Below are 27098 nucleotides of genomic sequence, written 5' to 3' on the forward strand. Positions count from 1 at the left end.
GCGCGAACAAAGAGTGAGAGTGAGAGAGCGGAGCCAGAGTGAAAGAGAGTGAGAAAGTGAGCGAGCGAGCGAGAGTGTAAGAGAGTGAAAGAGAGTGAGAAAGTGAGCGAGCGAGAGTGTAAGAGAGTGAGCGAGAGTGTGAGCAAGGAATTAAGAACAAGAGAAAGAGAGTAAGAATGTGAGTGTTAAAATGTGAGCGAAACAGTAAGAGTGCGAGAGAGTAAGAATGTGCGATAGTGAGAGAAAAAGTGTGGGAGCTAGAGAGGTAGCGTGTAGGAGCGATAGAGATAGCATGTGTACTGACGGACGAGCAAAATAAAAGCTATGTGAGGGAGTGAGTGCGTGCTTGTGAGAGTTAGACAGTCATTATGTCAGAATGAGCTTGTAAGTTATTGTTTAATGTGAATTTTGGAACGAAAATGAGTGTATGTCCCGTGTAGTTTGTCCAATTTCTGTTGGTTAACAATCGCGTGGTTGATATGGACTGATTCGAATGATAGTGAACACTTTGGACGTAAAATTTCTTGACACCTTCAACCTACTTCATGAAAGAATGAGTACCAGGTAGTCATGCTAGACCAAAAAAGTTGGAATGAAATATTTTCTGGAAGTATGTCCCACCATTCTGATTACACGAGTCATATCCTGAGCCAAAAAAGTTTAGCAATGTGAAATTTTTGTTTGTTACAAAATCATAACACATATAATTTTAATAATAACAAAATAGAACTATAACATGTCAGAAGCAACATGAATGTTTATCACTCACATTCATTTGGATTTTCTTTGTATGAAGCGCGGGAGGGTCAAAATGCGGAAACGAGTATTGGTATTAAAAATCAATTTCTCAGCCATGCCCTTAGTGCACCAATGAAAGATTGACAGACACCAGCAGCTGCCCGTAGTCAATGCACTACTTTTGTGGCCTGAAAAAATTGTAGCGTGTTGACGTAAAGCGAAGGAAGTGCTCCTCCCTTGACGATAGTTTTTTTTTTGTCTACGAGATATATCTGTTTGTTAGTGTCTAAAATGTTGCCTTATGCACAATACATCGAGCCACGATGTCAGCAACACTCATTTCGGCATTAACCATTCCAAGAGCTTTTTGACGGTCCTTTTCGGGGAGACCTGGTTGACGCCCTATGCAATTTTTCAAAGGTGTACGTTAGTGAAAAAGAAATTTTAAATATCGTTTTAAAAGTACAGGTATAGATGGTAAAACATTATTTACACGTGCAAAGCTGAAATGGCGCGAAATAAATCACCATGAAAAAAGTACGACTGTTTTAATTACAGGTAAAACTAAGGATTATATCAATTACGTTTAAATAAGTTTTTGCCAGAAACAAAAAAACAGAAAAAAAGTGTTGCTTAACTTTTTTCGCTCAGTATAGTTGTGCCATATGCTTTGGAATTAATTTTTTAATATGGTTGTTTAACATTTTGGTCTATATACGGTACGTTTCTGTTTTTCATTTTTTTTTGTACAGAAGGACATTTCTTTAAAGTAAAGAAACATGTTTAAACTGCAATATTCTTCTAGAAATTGATCTGTATCACCTCCAGATTTTTGTTGGGGTTTGAGTAGCTCAACGTTGTGTTTTTTATTTACTTTTGTCTATTGGTCATTTGTCTTTTTTTCATAACGTCTGTTTTTCAAACCGTGACTTCTGAGATTAAAAACCGCTTTGGTATCTTCTGCCTCTCTTTCATTTTGTTACTGTTACCGTATAAGCTACGATTAATGTCCATAGTTTTCCCTTATTAAAGAAGTTCAAACCTCATACTAAATACTGTGACAAGTGATTTCATTTTTATATTATGATTTCAAGATACATCTAAAAATCGTATCATTTTAAAAGTTGATGTTTGGTCTGATTTGTTACTATTTTATACATGAATTTCTGAGCTTTTTAAATAAAGAAATAAACAATGTATACACTTCCATGGTTAAAAATCATGTACAAAACCTTCTTTAGGTGTGTTAGAATCGGTAATGGGAGTGGTGACGGGGTCCCAACTTCTAGGCAAAAATTAATAATAAACCAAGATGGTGTTCCCAGTACACTAATGCCCCATCCGCAATATCATTTTCTATGTTCAGTGGACCCTGAAAATGGGGCAAGAACTATAAAATTAGAAAGACCATATCAAAAGAAACATGTGTAATAAGTTTCAAGTTGATTGAACTTCAACTTCTTCAAAAACTACCTCGACCAAAAACTTTTTAATGTACAAATTTTATTTTTTTAATTTATACTTTTTTTTAGTTTGCACCACTAATATTAAATCCTACTCCACTATGTGTGATATTTATATCATATCTATTAGATATTACGTTAATTATCAATAAGTTTATACATAATCTAAAGTCAATGAACATCACAAAGTCCAGTATTGTAATTTTGAAATGTAGATAAAATATATCTACACTCAACAATGAAGATGAATATTTTAAAAGTCGTCTTGTCGATCTATATTTCAGGTAAGTCATTTATACATGTAATTCAGTTTTTGGGGGTACATATTCTTTAAAAGATTCCTCGAACATTCAAAACATAAAATATAATCAAATTTGCTGGCCGTATAAAAATAAGAAGATGTGGCATAATAATAGGTAATGAGACAACTTTCTACTAGACCAAATGACGTTGACGTTATTAATTACATATCGGTCATCGTACGGCCTTCAACAATGAGCAAGACCCATACCACATATCAATCTATACCATGCTTCGAAATAATAAACGAAAAGCAAATATGACATACAGCAAGTTGCCAACTATTGAAATAATTGACCAGCAACAAATATTACACAATATACCATTTGACAGATAAACAATACAGAGATATATAGAAATCTTTTTTGTCATTTGTGTCATTAGGTTTTAGTGTTTAAATGAGTTAAAGTCTTTATTAAAACTTCTGAAACAACTAGCTAGGTATATAACTATGTACATGTAAACAGATTTTACAACGAAGCGATATAATGTAATGAAATATTTGACTTTTATGTTTGGGCTTGTATATTCTTCAGTTTTTTCCATCTTTTTTCAGGAATCATTACACTAACTGCTTCTTCGTCAAATCGTCCAACTTTAGCTGACATTGATGGATCAAATGACACTTCCACTCAGTCCGCTCAAGTTACAACACATGGAATACCAGTGTCATCTCATGCCACATCTTCCGATTCATCCGCAGGTACCACACATGGAAACACAACCAATAAACCTTACATAACTGATACGACGGAAAATCCGGATTACTCGTCTGTTTCAACAGCCGTAAGTACGTCAGGTGCTCCCAAAACTTCAAACCCGTCGGCTGTTCCAGAAACGTCACATCCGACAACTGTTCCAGATAAAACAACAATTTCTGTACAATCAACATCGGGTATTCCAACAACGACACGTGTTCCATCGTCAGGCGATGGTTCTGGATTTAGTGGTTTATCCTTTGGAATCGGTATTCTGGGAGGTGTTATAACAGTTTGTGTGTCAATACTTCTTGTTTTTCTTTATCGACGTCGGTTTCCATATGAAACTTTATCAAATTTTGACTCAACATCTTCAATAAACTTTTTGAAAGACTGAGTTGTAACATAGATCTGAGATGTAATGTTAGATTTTTTATTTCAATACATTAATATAATTATATATAAAAATGAACTGTCTTCTTTTTTTTTAATTGGTAGCATGTGCCTTTTATAGCCGACTTTACCATATATTTGTCTCATCGTTGAAGGTCGTACGGTTGCATCTAATTGCTTGCATCCACTGCATTTGAACTTGATATGTGCATAGCTGTCTCATTGGCAAACATACCACATCTCCTTATTTTCATATCAACAACATACATAATTTCTTTAAACATTTCAAATTTCGTATCAGAACAGTTGAATGATTATTTATGGACATAGGTTGATAGTCCAAATTTAGATTCGTTTGTGTAAAGCATTCAATGCATGTTCAAAACAGTTCATGAAGGTCTAGTGTCTTTAGAGTAGAGAATAAATGAAACGAAATAGAAAATAATGGACATAAAAATAAAGATATTCGAAAAATTTGGCGCTCTAATATAAAGATTGGCGAATATTGGCCAAAACAATATCAAATATTAAAGAATACAGAAATTTGGGAACCCTAATGTCAGAACCGGCTCGATTATCAGGTGCAAAATAATAATAAGACATAAAGCACAATGCATGGCTGAAAGACCAAACACAATGCATGGCTGAAAGACCAAACACAATGCATGGCTGAAAGACCAAACAAAGTCCACTAAGTACACGGTTTTTTTTAAGGTGGGTGTTTGTTTGCGAGGGCGTATAATTAAATATGTTTTCAATGACATACCTTAGATTTGTTTATAATTGTATTTTTATTGAAAGCCTTATTTATTCTGATGTTGTGCTTTGAACTCGGTTTTTAGTCCAGTCAATCTAGCAAAAATTTGACCCTAACCCGAAAGTAATTACAACAGAAGATTTTTAAGTTTTAATCTTTAGTTTTATACCCCAAATATACAAAGAAAAAAGTCCCATAAAATCTAACTTGAGAAAGACTAAAAAAGTCACCATTTAAAATTCCTATGGAGATTTGCATTGAAAAGGGAGATAACTCTTGCAAAAAAGACAAATATCAATAAAAATTGATACAAAATTATAACTTTACCGCTTCTATTCATCAGAATGTATTGATTCTTGAATTTTTAGCGGTCTTTAGAGTATAACAAACATCTTTAAAGGTCTTTCCATATCTTTTATCAAGTTATAATCTAGATTTCGTAATTCATTAGTTGACCATTTATTGAATTTTTCAACATGGCAAGGTAAAGAATCTCAAATTTGATAAAAATAATTAAGCATGTATTCTTCTTTTTGTGGTTTAAAGTTTCTTTAGATAAGTTAGTTGCTGAAAAAATATAATATACAGACATAAACAATACCAAATGTTCACATTATTTTTTCAAAATGGTCACAAAGCTTCAAATTTGCAATTTCTTTAATGAAAAATGCACGAAAAAAATAAAACTACCCATAACACTTCGGTTTTGTACATTTCATGAGCAGGAGATTATATAATTTAGTCAAATACAAACTTATAACCCCATTAAAGTATCATACTTTAAATAAATTTTAAGAAAAACAAGCACAAACTGACCAAAAAAAGACTCATTTTTGTAAGAGTTATCTCCCCTTCCAATGTTAATTTCCATAGGAAATTAAAAATGCTGATTTTTAGTTTTCCTCAAGTAAGATTTTATGGGACTTTTTTTCTGTGTATATAAAGGGCATAATGCTATATATTAGAACGAAAACATTTTCTGTTGCAATTAGTTTGAGGTTAAATCTTAGTTTGACTGGACTATTTCGTAGCTACTAGTACTCTGTATTTTGGCTTTTTGTATTGTTTTCCCCCAGATCTGATGAGTGAAGCATTGTTTGCTCTGATGTTGTACAATTTCAAATAATTTAGAAAGGGTTAAATACGCACAAAAATGTTTGACTCTGTCATATTGTGTCTGTCCCAATAACGGGCCAGCTATGTAACAGTGGTGTTGTCTAGCTGTGGTTGTCTATTGTTATAATGGGGGGGGGGGGGGGGGAGTATGAAAAAAAAAAATGCTATAGACTAATGAGATCACTACTAATAAGCACAACAAAATTACAAACTGGTGGATAGTCACATTGTCAATATTAATCATCTCACAGTAGTCAGCACTTCGGTGTTGACCTGCATATCAATTATATGGTCATTTTTACATAAATTTACAGTTTGCAAAAGTATGAATTATTCGAAATACCAAGGATTATTTTTTCATCCCAGGCAAAGATAACCTTAGCCGTATTTGGCACAACTTTTTAAAATTTTGGGTCATCAAAGCTCTTCAACTTTGTCCTTTTTTTTGGCTTTGATCTGTTTGATCTGAGCGTCACTGATGAGTCTTATGTAGACAAAACGCGCGTCTGGGGTATTAAATTATAAGCCTGGTACCTTTGATAACTAATTATATCTATATTTTATCCAAATCATGAATCATTAAAAGTGATAAATAGATATAAAAAGATGTGGTATGTGTGCCAATGAGACAACTCTCCACCCAAGTCACAATCTGTAATTAAAAGTAAACCACTATAGGTCAAAATAGTATACGTTCTTCAACACGAAACCTTGGCTCACACCGCGGAACAGCAATCCATGGAGGACCCCAAACAATGACTAGTGTAAAACCATTGACGGGAAAACCAACGGTCTAACCTATATAAAAACGAGAAACGAGAAAGACAACCTATATTTTATTCAAATCGTGAATCATTCAAAATAAATTTTACCTTACAAATTGCAATGTATCATGATATATATCTGTTGGCTTGACCCACTGACGGTTGCCAAATGGCACATGTACATCCTTAAAGTGTTCAAAAGAACATTATCGTTCCTTAAAATATACTTATCTCCCATGATACAATTGCAATTTTTTGCCGAAAAAAAACTATTCTTAATAGTAAAATGGGTCTCCTTAATATCAACTCTTTTCTTACATTTCGAATGGAAATAAATAAATGATTAACTTGACCGGCACACAATCTGTCACAGATTGTATAGAACCATGAATTTGCATATGTTTACGTGTCGATACCCGTATCTTGGCATTGCACAAGGTCATGGTTTTCTCTGACTGTTATTGACGTATTTTCACTAAATCCATTTTAACTAGCCTAACCTAGCATCTATATGTGCTTGTAAGTCAGGAACCTGTAATTTAGTAGTTGTCGTTGGTTGCTGTATATCATATTTGTTTTTCGTTCATTATTTTATACATAAATCTGGCCTTTTGAGTTGTTTTACATTTGCCGTTTCGGGGCATTTCATAGCTGACTATGCGGTATGGGGTTTACTCATTGTTGAATGCCGTACGATGATCTATAGTTGTTAATGTCTGTCAGTTGGTCTCTTTTGGAGAGTTAGTTCATTATGTTCTTCAGTGTTTACTCATCATAGATGCTCAGGTTGGCGTGTTTCGTCTAAATGTTCGTTAGCTTGAGTATAGGCTAACGCTTGCCTTCATTTTTAAGTTGACCTTCTTGCATTGTACCACGGAAAATTTAGTATCGCATTCATGTAAAATCTGTTAATTAAATTGGTTGATTATCGTTAAGTTGTAATCTTTTGACAAGATTAAAATGCATAATCTTCTACGTAACAAATTATCTATCAGTAAAATGAAAAATGAATGATTACCGTACATTTTGTTATCATCTTATATGACACATGACCGCGAGGACAGTAACAAAGTACAACACTTTTTACCATCCACCATGAACGGCAACTGGCAACTTTTATGTATTGTCATTTTAGGCGCCTGTATATCAATAATTAATGGAGCCACAGTGTCATCAGGTAAGAATGTACCGAGAAAATTCAAGAGCACAATTATTTGTAATGTTTTTCTATAGGAGAACATTGGAATTCCATATTTTATTTCTTGAAGAAAAAACAAACAAACCCTTATGTGTTTTTGTATTAATAAACGGAAAAGGGATTTTTTTTAATCATTTTTAAAATGGCTCATACCAAGGATTTGTGTAGTTAACTATACAAATCCTTGCTCATACGTTAATACGTCAAATATATATGTTTTACAACTTTTTTTAATACATGGTGTGTATGAAAAAAATCCCTGTTGTTTTTGTGAACCGTGATTCCAATCATTTACCATCAAGTATCCCTAGAGTCGCACAAGATTATGTTTCAAGTTCTATCTCAATAACCAGGCTGAAGCTAGCGAACAATAGCTAGCGAACAATAAGCCAACGAACAATAAGGCGATAATCTCAATACAAACAAATAATGATTGCGTTCTTGTAACCGCAAGAATCGTAACTCTGTAATTCAAAATTTCAATATTCTGCTTTACATAAACAGTGTTCGATATGTTGAACCTTAAAACATAAAGATAAGTATAGATGACCATCATGTGGTATGATTTCCAAATAAGACAACTGTCCTCACAAACGAAAAGAAGTAGTTGTTAGCAACTAGAGATGACCGTACGACCTTAAACAAGTGGAGCAAATACAGTGGCGGATCCAGGGGGTCCGGGGGTCGGAACCCCACTTTTTTGGAAGATCAATTCATTTGAATGGTAGTATATACTTAGAACCCCCCTTTTTAGGACGATCAATTTATTTGAATGGGAGTATATACTTGGATTCCCTTTTACTCTGGGTTGGGAACCCCCTTTTTAAAATGGCTAGATCCGCCCCTGAAATACCATCCCATATATAGTCTGCTATGAGAGGCCGTATCATGATAACTGAACATGCTATTAACGTGTTACAAGCAAATAAAAACAGATTAGGACAAAAAAGATGGGGGCATGTTAGCAGTGTTCTCGAAAATTATGTTAATTTCTGACAACCAAAGTAGAGGTAGGTTCACCAATGATGTCCTTGTCTGCCACGACCGCAAAAATAGAGGTAGGTTCACTTTTTACAACTGCAGTGATGGTTTTGATGTCCGACTATGGTTTTATTATTTTCCAAAGCTTTCTTCTACATAGTACAGCAATTTAAACTTTTGGAAATAATGAGTGATTTTTTGTTCTGATAATACAGAACCATCGAATTTTCACTGGGACCATGCACTAGTACTCGATTTATAGTCAAGGTGGTCCTTATGATAAAAAAAAAGATTTTGAGAACACTCTTTACTTAGTTTTTGTTTGTACTCCAAGAGAATTAGCTCAAATATCTCGACATTTCAAATATTCAGTAACAAAAAATTATAATGCAAATATTTGAGAAGCTGTTTTTTATGGGAATGAAGAAAAATAAGTTATCAAAGGTACTAGGCTTATACTACAATACGTCAGACACGCGTTTCGTCTACATAAGACTCATCAGTGACGCTTAGATCAAAACACTTAGAAAAGCCAAACAAGTTCAAAGTTGAAAGAGCATTGATGACTCAAACTTCCAAAAAGTTGTGCCAAACACGGCTGAGTTTTCAGACAAGCTTATAGAAAATTTGTAATTCATTAAACTTTAAAAATCGTGATTAAACTGTTCCCATAAAATCTCCGAAAATGGTATCCAACGATAGAAGTGAATCTAGAGTATAATAGTATGTCAACTCTAAACTATAGGAAATTAAAATAATGTGTAAAAAGAATATACACAATATACATACTTGTCTTGCAAAATATAAAATCTATTTGTACAAGGTTTATAAACAGAACCAAAAGCGAGGCTTGCTGGCTACTGCTTACAAATATATTTTATATTCCAGACAATGTACATATAATGTTTTATCATGCAATTTACACCTGGTACTTGAGCTTAAGTTGTTTAAATTCAAAACAAGGCCTGAGATTTTTCAAAGAAAGCAAAATGTTTAAATGCAGTCAGCAAAGAGGACATGAAAAATGATCTGTTACCCAGAAAGAAATATTCACATTAACGCTTGCTCGAAATGGAAGTAGGTAACAGGAGACTTAGAAAAAAACATTACAAATTTCCATCGTTCATGTACAAGTTAGATTGATGGAGCATCATTCATGTATATTGTACATTGTTCTATCATATATTCAAAATGTTATTTTTAAAACTTAGATGACAATTTTAACCTTGAAGAGATTTTTAATTAGAGGGAGGATGTGTGTGCCTAAACCAAGTTGAAATAAAATAGCTACAAAACATAATTTGCACGTTATTTTTCCAACAAATTGCATAAAATACTATATAACAAGCTGCAAGCACAAACAACATGTGAAATAAAAATTGGGAAGATGTGATTGGGTAAGCTTTTAAACTAGTACTCCATGTGTATAGCTAAAAGCTGATATAAAATATAGATATAAATTCAAATGAATTACTAATATTTTGTATCACGATTTTACAGTAGATACATGCAGCCTAGTTAAAACTGAAACAGACTGTTGTAACACCACTACCAATGCTGGTTGTGCTTGGTTAGGAGCTTGTGGCAACAACACAATAAAACTTGACGGTAAGTGTCTATAAACTGCAGTTTTCGTCAACACCGTACATCTTAGCAGTCAGAAAAACAAGCTCTTTCAAAAATTCGTTTGCTATAACTGTCTTTCTAGATGGCAATAATGTTCTTATACATATGTTATATATTAATACACGTAATTAAAAATTGTAACTAATGTATACAACTTTTATTAAGATATAGTGATATTTTTATGGGAATACATTATTGATAAGCTTAATCAAAAGACCTAAAACTAAATGATTTTATTAACATACTTCCTTTGATAGATATAGGAAGATGTGTATGAGTGCCAATGAGACAACTTTACATCCAAATAACAATTTATAAAAGTAAACCATTATAGGTCAAGGTACGGCCTTCACCAAGGAGCCTTGGCTCACACTGAACAGCAAGCTATAATAAAGGGCCCCCAATATTAGTAACGTAAAACCATTCAAACGGGAAAACCAGCGGTCTAATCTATACAAAAACAGAGAAAAAAGAAACATGTATGAACTACATAAACAAACGACAGCTACTGTACATCAGGTTCCTGACTTAGGACAGGTGCAAACATTTGATAGCTATATAAGTATTTGATTGGTTCAGACTACCCATGTGACAGTACCTTTTTAACATGGAACTTCTGTCGAGATTGTTAGTTTTGATGGGATTTCTATAAAAAGGGTTTGATATACCGGTATATGTAATATTAGGATAATTTTTGGTACTGTGATTTGTTTTGTTTGTTTGTCAATCAGTTTTTTTTTAATAACCATTTTTTTTGTATTATGTTTTAGCTTGCTACAAAGCCACTGATTTACCAAAACTTTGTAATAGTGAATACACAGATTCGTGTAAGTTTGATTTTAACTTCATTTTTAAGGTCAAAGGTAACAGATTTCAAATGGAAGTACTTGTAGAGTTGACTTTATTAGTCAGACAGATTTACTATATTTAGAAAAGCTAAAGGGAGGTAACAGTCTTCATGCTTAAGTCCTATGGCATTGGCATGTTAAATTGATCTCAGGCTTGTAAAATTCTTCTCTACAAGCCAACAGAATCCAACCTTAATTTACCCCAAAAAATGAGCATGCCATCTGGCTTGTGGCCTCAAAAGTTAAGCGTTAAGGCAGCAGGTAACTCTAAGAGGAAATCACACTGAGAACTGTTTTGATGGAAATTCTGTATGTGTTTTATTCTTGTATGATTAATAAATAAACAAAAGAACTTGCAAGAAAGAGAAGCTTTGGATTACTTCATGTTTTAAGAAAATGAGTTAAGCATTGCCCTAAATATTAGAAGTTGTAGGTGCATTTTCAAAACAAATTCCACAACGAGCAAAACGGCAATTATTGAAAATATTTATAATGAAAATTCAAATAAATATAATTTGAATAAGCAATGAATTAGCATGTTCACCATTCCTTATATGGAGGGATGAAACACTTTCGATCGCACTACACTGTATTGCGTAGACATAGTTTGTGATAGTAAAAGATCCTCCGTCGTTCAATTTTCATCCATGGAGATCCCTGAAAGATATACATAGTATTAGATGCTGAGAATTTCTTCTGAATTTCATCTTTTAACTTGTGGTGCTCTTTTTTTGCAAAACTCTAGGACTGAAAATACGCATAAACTATGAGTATTTCTGTATGACAATTTTGATAATAAAATTTGTGTGTGAATACAGCAGCTGATGAAGTGTTGAGAACAAGAGAAAAAAGATTTACAGCAGCAGCATTGAGAATTTTCGATTCTAAAAGTATCAAACATTTCTTAACTGTTTGGAATAATGATTATAATTATAAAAATGATAAAGGCTGTATGTATCCTTTTACTATGATACTCTATATATGATTTGCAAAATGTATAGTGATAGTCTACGGTGACCTATAGTTGATAATTTCTGTGTAATTTGGTCTCTTGTGGAGAGTTTTCTCATTGGCAATCATACCAAATCTTCTTTTTAATATTTGCAGAAAATATTTCAATTTGTACTTTTATTTTATTTTTCAGGTCAAACTGGTAAGTCTATACAATACAATACAATACAGCACAATGGGTGGTAACAATTGCATGAAATGCAATCTAAACCTTTTTAAACTGACATAATATCTAAATCTTCAAGACTTAATTATCACTACCTTTTTGATACATAAAATATAGTGCATTCCATACATCCTATCCATAAACATTTCCAGATATTTATCGCAGTAATATATGTTCAGATATTCAAGACACAAAATGATGTTACACTTGCCAAGAAAATATTTTAACTTTTGCAAAGTGCAGGAATCTAACATCTGCTCTAAAATTGTAAATGATGTCATTGTTAAAGTGTGTAAGGTAAACTCCCTCCCCTTGGTTCAATAACCCTTGTCAATTTTTACTTGACAAGTTATTCAAAGGTTAGGCTAAGAAAATCAAATCTTAATTCAATCGTACTTTTTATTTAGATTAAATTTGATCTTTCAGCTCCTGTGTCTGCAACTAGTGGCAATGATACATCAATCGCAACATCAGAAACGACAGTAAACCCTGGTACCGTAACAGCAGGAGCAGGGACAACATTGAATGCTCAGACAACACAACCAACAAAACCCGGAGGTACAACACAAGTAACAAAACCATCAACACCGGCCAAGGAAACTACACAACCTCCATCCAAACCCGTTGTCTCTACAGGAACAACACCAAATAAACCAACCACAACCACAACCATAAAACCGGCAGGACGTAAATTTGACGGTCCTTCTTTTGGTGGTGGTTTTGGTTTAGCGGCTGGCTTAGTGATAATATTTGGAATTGGATACTGCTGTTATACAAGACGAAAATCAAGTGGTGGATATAGCCAGTATTAATAATGTAGTGAATACAAAAAGCATGAAATTTTATGCAACAAGATTTTCTGTTTAACATTTAATGTTATAGAGTTGTGCCATCCAAATTGGATATCTAGAACACGGCAGTTAAAAAAGGATCTCATTTCGTCCACTGTTATTCCTGTTTTGACACTATATTTGGCATCATGATATGATTCGGTATCAATGGTGCATTGTATTAATTAAATGTTTTACGTTATTGATTTATGTAGAATTACATTCAGTGCATCAGCGACGCCATTAAGGAATTGCAAAATTTCAGTGCTGAGAGCAATAGATTAATATTATTAAATAATTTTAAATGTGAAATCATCCAGACAAATGTGTGGTTCATAAGTGTTTCTCGTTTTTATATAGATTAAACCGTTGGTTTTCCAGTTTGAATGGTTTACACTAGTCATTTTGGGGCCCTTTATAGCTTGCTGTGTTCGGTGTGCGCCAATGCTCTGTGTTGACCGTTCTTTCATCTAAAATGTTTTTTCTTTTACAAAATGTGACTTGGATGGGGAGTATAGTCTCATTGGCACTTATACCAAAATCTAAATACGCCACGAAACGTATGTACCAAAACAGTGGCGGATCCAGAAATTTTCATAAGTGGGGGCTCACTGACTGACCTAAGAGGGGGCCCGCTCCAGTCACGCTTCAATTATTCGCTATATAAGCAACCATTTTTTTTCCCAAAAAGGGGGGGGGGGGGGCGGGCCCCCTGTTCCCCTAAATCCACCTCTGCAAAATAAGTTTCCCTATCATGTGTTATGCCTATCCATCCACACCTTCGACTAAAATGCTGTTTTCTGTTTGTAAGACTTTAAATGATTTGTTTATTTCCGATGGTTCCAGTGATATGTCTTTCGTTTTTTTTTTTTTGCGGTTAAACTTTTAAGAGACAGAACAAAAGACCAATGTGTATGCGTTTTGATTAGTTTGGTGGATTGGTTTCTATCTGAGGTTCCTGTCTGCACATCTCCTTTCGTTGCAATTCTTGATGCTTACATCTCAAATTGTTTGCTTCTCTTAATTGTTTTCCTTCTTCATGCTGAAAGTGCAACTTTCAGTCATATCATATGTGGCATATCTAATATATACCCGTTACATCTGGCATTTGGGACTGTTAGTCCCAGGTTACATGTATTGTTAGCCGGTATATATATCTCATTTGTCAATTACAGGGCCATGATATGGTTGGTCCCGTTATTGTTTTTAGATTTAAATAATTGCTTATATATATGAAAAAAAATAGTTGCAGAATATTTTTTTACCGTTATTCATCATGAATGACTCCCAATCACCGGTGAGGATTATTTTTTTAAAAGACATGAACTATAATAAATGATCAGGAACATATATATACATGATATATAGTTGATATAGTTGGTATCCCGGACTACACAGCTAGTTTTGCATAGGTACTATTTCTGTACTAAAAATCTGTAGTACTGGAAATTTACTTTTAATATTCAGTACTATTTTGTTACTTTAAAATTATTGTAATATTTAGGTACCTGTATTTTACAGTACTTAATTTGTACTTGAAATTTAGGTACTAGATTTTTGGTTACTATACCGTTACCTGATTTCAGCATTTTGAAAGTTTTTCTATTTCAAATCTCTTAAAATTGTGATTTTCAAACATGGAACTTAATTGTATTATTTCTGTACCAAAATATTTAGTACAATTCAAGTACTTAAGAATTGAATGCTTCTTTTTGTAAATTTATTGGGGTGTAAAAGCGTTGACCGAAGTACATTTTGTATATATGTACGCACGGTCAACGCTTTTACAACCCTATAAAGTTACAAAAAGAAGCATTCAATACTTATAATTACATTTTTTAGCTATGATCATGAAAACACGAATTTTTTATATTTTATTATTTAATTCACCTGTGCACTTTATTGTTGGAGCACGTGTTATCATGAGTGAAAAGTTGTATTGAGCAATGCAACTGCTTACGGAATAACACGTGATGTGCAGTTAGCCAATCAGAATAAAATATTATAATGAAACATACACTCTAATGTAATTATTGTAAAATACAAGTACCTAAATATTACAATAACTTTAACGTAAAGAAATAGTACTAAATATTAAGAGTAAAACTCCAGTACTACATATTTTTAGTACAGAAATAGTACCTATATGCAAAAGTAGCTGTGTATATCTATTAGTACAGAGATACAAAGTATGAGATTGACAAATCCCTTTCATTCTACTTAAAATGGTATCGAAAGGTCAGTCTATTTGTGATAAAAGAAGGAGAAAAAAATCACTGATAATAAAGTTAACGAAAGTGAGAGAAAGTCGCTGTTAGATTTCCCGCGAATAAAAGCTAATCTGGTACCTATTAATAAATAATCTGGTACCTAGTCTGAACTAGTTTAAACCAGGTTATACCAAAACATCTGAGATCTTCCGAATAGAATTTACGTCAGCGGAAACTAAATCGAAAGTTGAAAAGTCGCACTACAATCGCAGAAGTTCCTGTTGTCAGAAGTTTATGACAAGTGTAAAGATGTCGATCCCTTATTTTGTCAGTGTTATATTGATATTCTGTTTCACACTGTCGACCTTTCCTACCAGTAATGGAGAACGTAAGTGACCTACAAAACTCAACAAGTGACACGTGTGTGCTGGTGTGTGACAAATAAAATTTGTTGTCACCTGATGATACATGGTCATCATAAGTTATTTATGTATATTTTAACGTTGAATCACACTTCTGTACACAGCAATAAATTATTCTGCAAATGCTCAGTCACATATCCAATATTCTTTTAGCTATCAAATCATAACATTATTAAACAATATTATTTATTTGGTGTATTTGAAATTCCCTATGAAATTCATGTAGCTCACAAATCAGAAATTAGCACTAAAACATTTGAAGTTCCTTTTCTCAGTTAGTAACCAATATATCTAACTTTATCCAAACAAAACAAATTGACATGGAACACTATCATGTATGTTTATCAAATTAAGACAGGGCGTACCTCGGTATTCAGTCAACTGTAGGCACCAATCCACCTTATCGCTATTTGTCCGCCATTGCTGGAAATCACACAGGTTCCCGTAAAATTTTGATGTCATAAAACAAAATATCTGACGCCACAATGGAAAAGTGATTGTTGTTGACGTCAAAAGTTCAAGCGGCCGGGTCAGCCGGGATTAGCGATAAGGTGTATCGGCAGGGAGTCTGATAGGGGGCGAAGGCCACAGACGGAAAACGATTTTCAGCTTTTAAGCTGCAAAATTTTATGTACAAAAATATTAAATTTACTGGTTATTTAATCATGAAAATTATAAAATACATGTACATAATGAAAAGTTCGAAGGATTGTGAATAATGTGCCATAACATCTGACTGGTGAATTAAATAACGTAGTACAATCAGTTATATAAAAAAAAAATTACAATATGCATTGCCCAGCGTAGATCAGTGTATTGTCTATCCCTTTAATTAAGCAGTACACCCTGTTTGGTATTATCATATCTATTCCGTTCTGATTGATATTTATGTTTATCTTAATTAATAGTACAAGTATATTGGCGATCCTTCATTTAAAAAAATAGGCACGTAAACACTGATACTTCTATATAATAGAACATTATATCGCTAGACATCAACCATTAATCTTTTGAATCTTAAACCTTCACCCTAACCATACACCTCACAGATATAGTCGATGGCTAACAAAATTCAAGAAATTCATATTTCTTAAACATCCTCTACTGTTAAATCCCTACCTGCCTAGGAATTTTGAATAATTGTGGCCATTACACGCAGATTTGAGAGTACTCAAAATTACTGGAAGCCAGTTGATTGATTGATTTTTTTACATCCAGTGTCAAATATTTATGCAAGTTCAGGACCATTGAAATTTTTTTTTACAATAAATACAACTTGGAGCCTAGGTCCTGTAATAGGTGTCGTCCAGGACTAAGGTCATGAAGGTCTGGAAATTTAAAAATGCCATGCATGTGGTGGGTTTTACCTAGTTTGTTGGCACCAAACCAGCCCCCTAACCTGGGACAGTTGTGTAACAACAAACTATGAAAATCATTTGAAAAGTTCTTAACTCATCAGATGGATCCAAAGCAGAAATACATCTAATAAAAATTCAAAGTGGACCTGGTAGGGTATTTATACATCCATACAACAAAAATACACTAAAATTAAACACAGATTGGAGAGTACTCAAAGAACTTTACTGAAAGCTAGTTCTAATCCAAAAACAAGTAAATAAAAGTCGCACATTTTTGGGATATTTTTTTTACTCAACAATTATCATGATAATTTGGAGGCCAAGAGCTACACAGTTAAGGAAAGATGGATAATACCATTATGATTCCAATATTCTGAAGACAGACTTTACATGTTCTGCTTAAAACAATGTTTCCACAACCATGTCACTTGAGTTACTTTCCAAAAGAGGTCAAGAAATTGAGAAGGAACATATTAGATTGAATATCAAAGCATTAAAATATATAGAACTTATCAAATAATTAAAATGAATATGAAAGAATTTTTTGAAGATAAAAATAGGTTACACCAAAAGCTGGAACAGTACTAGAAGAGGCAAAACAAACAGTTACTTAACATGCTGAAAGATATTCCAAACCAATAACACCTTATAAATAAATCATATTCTCTCAGACTCAAGTATCAATAAGGACAGATTTAACATGTTTAATTGATTTAGTGTAAAGAAGACTTAAACCGTCTGCAATGCAAAACTATATTAAGTATTCAGGCCACACTTAAAAATATTTTAGTGTGCCCAAAAATAGAGACAGTGGGTAGTTAGGTAGGCAATTTCTTTTTTTTATTTTGAAAAAGAGAAATGGAAGTGTCGGATGGGTTTTTTTTTTGTCATGCAGAGCCGATTAAAAAAAAAACTTTTTCTAATCAAGGCAATAAAAGATTTTGAGTAGGCAGCTATTTTCTATAGGTGGGTATGTTAAGGGCAAACAAACATATTCTTTTTTATGGCCTCAGTATTCACATGATGTATCATAACTGTACACATATATATGTCAATATAAGGTACAATGTATAATATACATATATACTCAGTTATCTTTTAACTTTTCAAAAATAAAATCCATATTATATATGAAGTCAGTGCCAATAAAAACAATATTTTTAAATCATTTATCTACTTTGCAATTGTCAATTTGATGTCTGAACTTTTCTGTTGAAGTCCTGAAAATTTTATGTTTAAAAATATTTCAAAATTCATGTTATTAACGACATCATTAGGATAAATCAGAAAGCCAATTCCTCCCCAGGTTTTGAAATAAAAAAGCCTTTTAGACAGCAGGGTTTTATTTTGTTAAAAGGGTATTGAAAACATAAAATTTTATTATTCATTTTCAGATTAATCTTGGAAAAAATCAATGAATTTCCTGATGTCAATTGTGATTCAAATTGCCTCTACAGGAAAAATGCACAAATTTAATATTATATTATTTAAGTTGAAGAAGACTAAGCTTCTACGTCATTTGTTCTCTGGTGGAGAGGTGTCTGATTGGTAATCATACCACAAATTCTTATTTGTATAAGTAGGGGCAATAATTATTCTCACCATGATGTCTATAACACTATAAGAACCAAAATTACTTCTGTGGAAGGGTTTTCATCCAGTCAAGTATGGCTTCACTTAATGAATTTTGTGGATGAACTGTACCAGAAAAAAATTACTAAATATGCCCTATCAAGGAATTATTTTAATCTCAAATAATTTTGAATTCTGGATAGTATGAATGATAGTGATGAAAAGTAACCCAATTTAAAAGGGATGGCCATGCATACGTGTTTCTTGTTATTATATAGATTAGACTGTTGGTTTTCCAGTGTGAATCATGGTTTTACATTACTAATTTTTTCGGGCCCTTTATTATAAGCTTGCTGTTCAGTGTGACCCAAGACTCCGTGTACATGTTAGGGGCATTCCTTGACCTATAATGGTTTACTTTTATAAATTGTTGCTTGGATGGAGAGTTGTCTCATTGGCACTCATACCACATCTTCCTATATCTATTGCATGGTTAAGGGGGGTTAATTAGTTCTGAAATATAAGTGAAAGTAAAATAAGTTTTAGCTATGAGTGCATGGCAAACCCTCTTCAGCACCATGTCTAGTTAGGTTAAATGTTTTCATCATCCATTCAGTGTTCTCCCCAGATATTTTGTTTAGCATCCTGGTAAAAAAGGAAATTTAAAATACTATCTTGTTTTTATACGACCGCAAAATTTGAAAATTTTTTCGTCGTATATTGCTATCACGTTGGCGTCGTCGTCGTCGTCGTCCTGCGTCCTGCGTCCGAATACTTTTAGTTTTCGCACTCTAACTTTAGTAAAAGTGAATGGAAATCTATGAAATTTTAACACAAGGTTTATGACCACAAAAGGAAGGTTGGTATTGATTTTGGGAGTTTTGGTCCCAACATTTTAGGAATTAGGGGCCAAAAAGGGCCCAAATAAGCATTTTCTTGGTTTTCGCACTATAACTTTAGTTTAAGTTAATAGAAATCTATGAAATTTTGACACAAGGTTTATGACCACAAAAGAACGGTTGGGATTGATTTTGGGAGTTTTGGTTTCAACAGTTTAGGAATTAGGGGCCAAAAAAGGGCCCAAATAAGCATTATTCTTAGTTTTCGCACAATAACTTTAGTTTAAGTAAATAGAAATCAATGAAATTTAAACACAATGTTAATGACTACAAAAGGAAGGTTGGTATTGATTTTGGGAGTTTAGGTCCCAACAGTTTAGGAATTAGGGGCCAAAAAGGGACCCAAATAAGCATTTTTCTTGGTTTTCGCACCATAACGTTAGTATAAGTAAATAGAAATCTATGAAATTTAAACACAAGGTTTATGACCATAAAAGGAAGGTTGGTATTGATTTTGGGAGTTTTGGTCCCAACAGAATAAGGGGCCCAAAGGGTCCAAAATTAAACTTTGTTTGATTTCATCAAAATTGAATAATTGGGGTTCTTTGATATGCCGAATCTAACTGTCATGACTGTGTATGTAGATTCTTAACTTTTGGTCCCGTTTTCAAATTGGTCTACATTAAGGTCCAAAGGGTCCAAAATTAAACTTAGTTTGATTTTGACAAAAAATGAATCAGTTAGGTTCTTTGATATGCTGAATCTAAAAATGTACTTAGATTCTTGATTATTGGCCCAGTTTTCAAGTTGGTCCAAATCGGGGTCCAAAATTAAACTTTGTTTGATTTCATCAAAAATTGAATAAATGGGGTTCTTTGATATACCAAATCTAACTGTGTATGTAGATTCTTCATTTTTGGTCCTGTTTTCAAATTGGTCTACACTAAAGTCCAAAGGGTCCAAAATTAAACTTAGTCTGGTTTTAACAAAAATTGAAATCTTGGGGTTCTTTGATATGCTGAATCCAAAAATGTACTTAGATATTTATTATGGGCCCAGTTTTCAAGTTGGTCCAAATCAGGATCTAAAATTATTATATTAAGTATTGTGCAATAGCAAGTCTTTTCAATTGCACAGTATTGCGCAATGGCAAGAAATATCTAATTGCACAATATTGTGAAATAGCAAATTTTTTTTTAATTAGAGTTATCTTTCTTTGTCCAGAATAGTAAGCAAGAAATATCTAATTGCAAAATATTGTGCAATAGCAAGATTTTTTTTAATTGGAGTTATCTTTCTTTGTCCAGAATCAACTTAAATCTTTGTTATATACAATATACAATGTATATTCACTTTTTACTACCAACTGATAAATTAAAATAATCTTTACCATTCAGTGATAACAAGCAGTTTTTTTACATCTTAATATTTTATGATGTATTTAAATGAGTAGTTATTGTTGCAAACTCCATTAGAAATTTTAATTGAGATTAGTTTTGGAATAAGGGAAAGGGGAATGTGATTAAAAAAATTGGGTTCAATCTTTCTCATTTGAAATTTCATAAATAAAAAAGAAAATTTCTTCAAACATTTTTTTGAGAGGATTAATATTCAACAGCATAGTGAATTGCTCTAAGAGAAAACAAAAATCTTAAGTTCATTAGAACACATTCATTCTGTGTCAGAAACCTATGCTGTGTCAACTATTTAATCACAATCCAAATTTAGAGCTGAATCCAGCTTGAATGTTGTGTCCATACTTGCCCCAACCATTCAGGGTTCAACCTCTGCGGTCGTATAAAGCTACGCCCTGCAGAGCATCTGGTTAAAAATTATAGCATCACCAGAGCTCCAGATAAGAATTCACAAATTGGGGTTTTTACCCACCATTTTCTTATTTAATTGGGTGATAAAGTTTTTGAATTGCATTATCAATTTTAATTCACCCCTTAAGCAAATATCAAATTGGGTTTTTCACCACCAAGCTCCTTAATGTGTTGGGTTTTTTCATCAACACAATATTAAATATTTTTCCATCTTAAAATATATATGTGTCTTTCTTTGTATATGTGCTACATGTAGCTGTTTTATTCACTGACGAGCTATTGCGTACGTTTAATTTGTGTCTTGTTTCAAACGTTCTGCCGGGCAGTTTTGTATTTTCTCAAAACTTATATAAACTGTAAAAAACGGATATATGCGTATTCACTCAACTAAAATGAAAAAATAGTATATAAACTAAAATTATACTTGAATGTTTTTTTTTTAATTCAATTTACATAAATCTGGGTTAAGTTGTCCCTTATTAGAAATGTTTCCAACTACATATCATGTCATAATTGATTTGACTTTTCACTTTTTCCAACTGATTTCGTTTTTGACGAAACCCCATTATTATAATTAGTCCAAATAATTATGACGTCTGGCAACTGAAGGCTCTTTTATTTTTTTCTGGGACGTTATTAGCAATGTTCTCGTTAAGGTACGCAAACACGTACTCCCGTGAATTCGATGGACCCTTCCTAAAAACACTAGATGAGTCTTTTTATCATCATAACTTTCCATCAGCTATTCAAAAGAAGCTGAACATGTGTTTTTATTCAATATTTTTAGCGGACATTAACTTTCGTTTTAATTCATTGTACATGTATGTAATGATAAATCCCGAGAAATTTGAAAAAAAATATGACAACATGATACACGCTAATTGAATAAACGCTGAGAAGATTCAAGATAGAAATGTTTCATAAACATGATGTGTACCTTTTGAGCATAAGAAAGTTCCAACGGGGACCCATTTCAGCTACTTGATGCAGCATTGTGCAGGGCTCTATCTTTAAAACGAAAGGACATTTCCAATTATAAATATTATAAAAATAGAATTACCCGAAGACTATAAACTGATAAGGGTAAATAACGCAAACGATAGAGAATAAAAGCGTTGAAAACTCATGGTTTTGGCATATAATTGGGTTTTCTGTTGAATTAATTGGGTTATTGAACCCTGCAATGGGCTATTGTATTGGGTTTTTAATTATTTGTATTGCGTGATCACGCAAACATGCAGCTTATCTGGAGCTCTGCATCACATTCATAACACAATCTATAAGGAAACAAATCTTAAAGATATTCCAGTTTCAAAATTATTCCAGATTCAAATAATTCCTCAGTTACAAGACAACATCATTATCAGTGTTCAGCCAAAATTGGGTATATGATTGATGGATAAATTTCACTCATTTGATTAATTCTATTGTTTACATGGTACAAAATGTATATGAGTATATTCCTCGTAACTTTGACCTTTTACGAAAATAAGTGCTTATCAAATATTTTAAAGAGTTATTCCCAATGGAAATATTAATTATAATGGAAATCACATACCATATTCTCTGAAGCCTTCATTCATTGTGTTCATTCTTCATTTGTTCTTATAAGATATGAAGAAAAAAAGTTGGAAGAATTTTTTTGATAGATAAAATAAGTGGGGACTTGGGAACTTTGTTCTTTTTTTCAGGCCAAAATATATGTTTGTTTCCGCTCTCCCCAACCAGGTCAAAATTAAGCCTACTGGTCAAAAAATTATTTTCCTAAAAAAAAATCTGTTTTTTTTTCTTTAATAAATAATTTCGTTTGGTTCCGACATTGGTTCTGATATTATTGGATGTCTTCCCAGAACTCTCTGGAGTTATCTATCAATTTATCAGTATGTCAAACCATCCATGTGAACATGCTTTGACATCCTGTTAAAAAAAAAGAAAAAAAGGACCAAAATAAAAACAAAGGACTTTCCTGCCTGTTCTGTTATAAAAGGGTAGACTGTGGGGAGGGAAACAGACATTCTTTTAAAATAATAAAAGTAAATTATATAAATCTATTTAAAATATGATTAATTATAGTATGATTATTACAAAATGTATGATTGTACTATATTCATAATATAACAATATGACTGGAGTTGAATTTTAGTATTTTTTATATAGAAATGGGAGATACCTCTCGATTTTGATCTATTCCCATCAACATGGTCAAAGCCTGTGCAAGAAATAAAATCTTTTCAGATATATGTCCAAGTAACAAATGTTACAATTCAATGCTTCCTCTTTAACCGAGTCATGCAAGTAGTGTGTGTGGGCGTGCATTAAATTTTGTCAATACATTTTTAATATACAGATATAATGGCTTGAAGCTTAAGATTCCCAATAATCATTTGTTAATAGAGCTAGTGGTATTCAACAAATTTTATATACTAAGCAGAAGAAATAAATGAAATTAAGGTTGTCATGGTTATATTAATAAATTGTAGGTGTCTGTGGCATCCTTCTTAGACTAATTCAAATAGCTCCATTTACCCTGGTCAACTTAATTTTTGAAATGTCCTATTAAAATTTTGTCTTGTAATGATGATATTGAAATAATTGAATATATATATAACAGGCTATTATTTGAACTTGGAATTATTTTTAATTATGGAATTAGCATAATTTTTTGTGCTTGAAATTTTTAATAATTTCCATGTTTATTCTGTACTTTAATGTTCTATGCTGCGCACAATACTACTTATTACAGAAGATAGTACATTTTCAATAAAATGTACTGTGCCGCGCACAACACTATCTATACAAAATACATTGTATGGAATGTGTTATGAACTTCTCAAAACAAAAAAGGCATGGAATTTAATAAAAATTTCAAGCACAAGAAATTCCAAATGCAAATTCCATAATTAAAAATACTTCAAATAATAGACTGATATATATAGTTTTAGCCTAAATAAATGAGCTGTGTAGGATAAAAACCGACTTTATGCAAATGAATGTCAATAAGTCTGTTCAGGGTGAAATATCTCTGCAAAATATGTAACTGTTTAAAATTTATCTGCACTTTCATAAGGTTGATTTCTATGAAACACAGCTCATATGTTAATGACAGATACTAGGAAAACTACAAATTCTTCCTTGTATCATAATAATACATGATATAAAGTTCAAAGTATTGATCAATATTTGTTGTATATTCTGACTCTGCATTTATTTATTAAATTTATCATCTTCATCCTCATCAGCCTGAAGGATGCTGTCTGAAACAGGAAAATCAGTGATTGAATATAAATTTATCTTTATTCATCTATGATTTATTGATGAACTTGATGTATCACATTTAAACCTTTAATCCTATTAAAAAAAAAATATGCATTTAAATTTTGAATTATTTTTTTGCAGCATTGAGCATTGATTGCTTTTTTTTTTTTTTTTTTTTTTATCAATTTCAAATCCCATTAAAAATATGCGAAAATTGTTTCGTAATATTATTTGATTTGGTTAACATTTTATTAAACTTTATAAGCAGCAGAGAAAATATAAATTACATCATTAATGTCATTTAGTAAAACAAAATTTTCGTCATCATGGTCATTTGACAATCTTATAATAAATAAAAAAAGTTCTTTCGAGATACATGTACATGTAATAATTATAAATCTATAAATTGATATTAAAATTGAGAATGGAAATGGGGAATGTGTCAAAGAGACAACAACCCGACCAAATAAAAAACAACAGCAGAGGGTCACCAACAGGTCTTCAATGTAGCGAGAAATTCCCACACCCGGAGGCGTCCTTCAGCTGGCCCCTAAACAAATATATACTAGTCCAGTGATAATGAACGCCATACTAATTTCCAAATTGTACACAAGAAACTAAAATTAAAATAATACAAGACTAACAAAGGCCAGAGGCTCCTGACTTGGGGCAGGCGCAAAAATGCGGCGGGGTTAAACATGTTTGTGAGATCTCAACCCTCCCCCTATACCTTTAACCAATGTAGTAAAGTAAACGCATAACAATACGCACATTAAAATTCAGTTCAAGAGAAATCCGAGTCTGATGTCAGAAGAAGTAACCAAAGAAAAAAAACAAAATGACAATAATACATAAATAACAACAGACTACTAGCAGTTAACTGACATGCCAGCTCCAGACTTCAATTAAACTGACTGAAAGATTATGATTTCATATGAACATCAGGCACAATCCTTCCCGTTAGGGGTTTAGTATCATACCATCATAACATATATGAGAAGAACATAACCCGTGTCATGCCAACAACTGTTTTTAGAATAAATGTGTTTAGCTCCGATGCAAAGACCTTATCAGTGACTCAATATTAACGCCAAAATATGCAATCTTTAATGACTTGACAACAGTATCGTAATTATATCCCTTCTTAATAAGTCTATTCAAAGGTTTTGTAAGTTTCTGAGAATTGAATTTTTTTCAAACATTCTAAGTTTCATAATAAAAAATCCTAGAACTGACTTAGTGGCAAAATTATTTTTTTTCAACCAAAACTGTAATACGTTTGATTACATGGGTTTAAATAGTTATCTTTTGAATAAAGACACATAAATTTTAGTTTTGAAAAACTTTAAGGAACTTGATTTGAAAATTAAGTTGTAAAAACTGAAAACATTTCCAATGTAATTATAAAAGTTCACAGTGCACTCTTTATATATGTACATTATACAACATTTATAGTGTTAAGTTTATAAGTATGTCTGCCTTAGACTTGTAGGACATCAGATAATTAATTACAAAGTTGGTGACGTGAGACCTTCAACTTAAGAAGATTAAGTCATGTGATGTTATTACTTTGATTTAACAGCAATCAATGTTGACTACTTCATTCTATTTGTGTGCGTTACAGCTAATTTCCTAATGCTTGTAGAGTAAAACTTTGGTTGTCTAGCTTGCTTTGTATAAAAGATACCTCAAGCTTTGTAATTTAGATTGAGATCTTCAAACAATATATATATAGGCATAATTAAACCTGTATATATTATATTTAAGAAATAATTCATGGAAGCCATAGATTTGTTGGAAATTTACACATGGCTAACGCTCAGGATAAAATTCGAATATCACGGCCCAGGCCATGTGTAAATTTACAACAAATCTATGGCTTCCTTGAATTATTTCGATTCTAATAGGACAAATACGATCATTAAAAAACTGAAGCGATGATGGGTATACCGTGTGTGTGGCTGTTCTATTTTACCCACTGTTCGATAAATGTAAAACAAATTTAATAAACCTGCATAAATGATTTCTTAACTAACCGCTAGAAAAAAAATGTGATTCCTTTTGTTACTTCTCAGTAAACCCAACATTTGCAATTTTAAATTTACATTTTTTATCGTAAGTTACCGTCAAATTCACTGTTGACATGTTGTAACCAAGGAGCCGCCATGTTGACTTGCTGAAATCAGTAAATGTGCGAATAATGCAATAGAACAAAAAACAAGCAACACCTACCTCAATAGTTTATTTTAATGCAATTGTATCCGAGTTTAGAAGGTAAACGCAATAGAAAAACCTTCAGCTTTGACGTTTTCATACGTATGACGTCATGTTTTGAAATGACGTTAATGCGCCAAAATTATTACTGGAATTTCGCGGAATTTTAATTTATTTTGTTTTTGTCCATTTTTCCATTCTCTAATGTGTAAATTCTTTTTGTTATGCGTCAGAATCAGAATAAATGTTCTGTAGGGTTTTATTCAATTGTAATTGTTAACACAGCGAAATCCACAACCGTTTACACATAGGTTACGATACATGTGGATTTACGTGGGAGGCATATTTAAACAGCCATTTGTGTACATCTTGGAGTCTGCGCTAAGTATAGATATATCGAGAATTTTATCACGGTGTTGTTTACAAAGCGAAAGAAGCACGTCATATTAGAATTAAATTTTATTGGACTTTATTTCAATTACAATTGTGCAATATACAAACAAAGCTAGCAAG

General features: G+C 32.4%; 2 protein-coding genes and 1 long non-coding RNA gene across 5 annotated transcripts in view; all 3 read left to right on the forward strand.

Moving 5' to 3' along the window:
* The first annotated feature begins 2376 nt into the window (after nt 1-2376).
* Nucleotides 2377-3663, forward strand: LOC139492477 (uncharacterized). Its single transcript, XM_071280656.1, has 2 exons — nt 2377-2485; nt 3058-3663. Exons 1-2 carry the CDS (start codon nt 2440-2442, stop codon nt 3594-3596), a joined length of 585 nt encoding a protein of 194 aa, XP_071136757.1. The 5' UTR covers nt 2377-2439; the 3' UTR covers nt 3597-3663.
* A 3613-nt stretch (nt 3664-7276) lies between these two features.
* Nucleotides 7277-10874, forward strand: LOC139491441 (uncharacterized). The gene is made up of 3 exons (XR_011656540.1): nt 7277-7406; nt 9909-10016; nt 10805-10874. It is a non-coding gene; the product is annotated as an uncharacterized lncRNA (long non-coding RNA).
* A 4422-nt stretch (nt 10875-15296) lies between these two features.
* The window catches only part of LOC139491440 (sialomucin core protein 24-like), a 66893-nt gene continuing 55091 nt past the window's right edge, over nt 15297-27098 (forward strand). For 2 of the 3 annotated variants that reach the window (XR_011656538.1, XM_071279137.1), the window contains exon 1: nt 15301-15487. The gene's annotated coding sequence lies outside the window, so the exon portion shown is untranslated. Of the gene's footprint in view, nt 15488-27098 lie in introns of all 3 variants that reach the window. The other variant, XR_011656539.1, reaches the window with a different exon arrangement.

The sequence above is a fragment of the Mytilus edulis genome, chromosome 10 (genome assembly GCF_963676685.1).
Source record: "Mytilus edulis chromosome 10, xbMytEdul2.2, whole genome shotgun sequence".
NCBI classification, from domain to species: Eukaryota; Metazoa; Mollusca; class Bivalvia; order Mytilida; family Mytilidae; genus Mytilus; species Mytilus edulis.

Bases quoted from the DNA above. Each gene is read 5' to 3' on its own strand.
- LOC139492477 (XM_071280656.1), top strand. From the start codon at position 2,440: ATGAAGATGAATATTTTAAAAGTCGTCTTGTCGATCTATATTTCAG. The intron at 2,486-3,057 runs GTAAGTCATTTA...ATCTTTTTTCAG, and splicing joins CTTGTCGATCTATATTTCAG to GAATCATTACACTAACTGCT.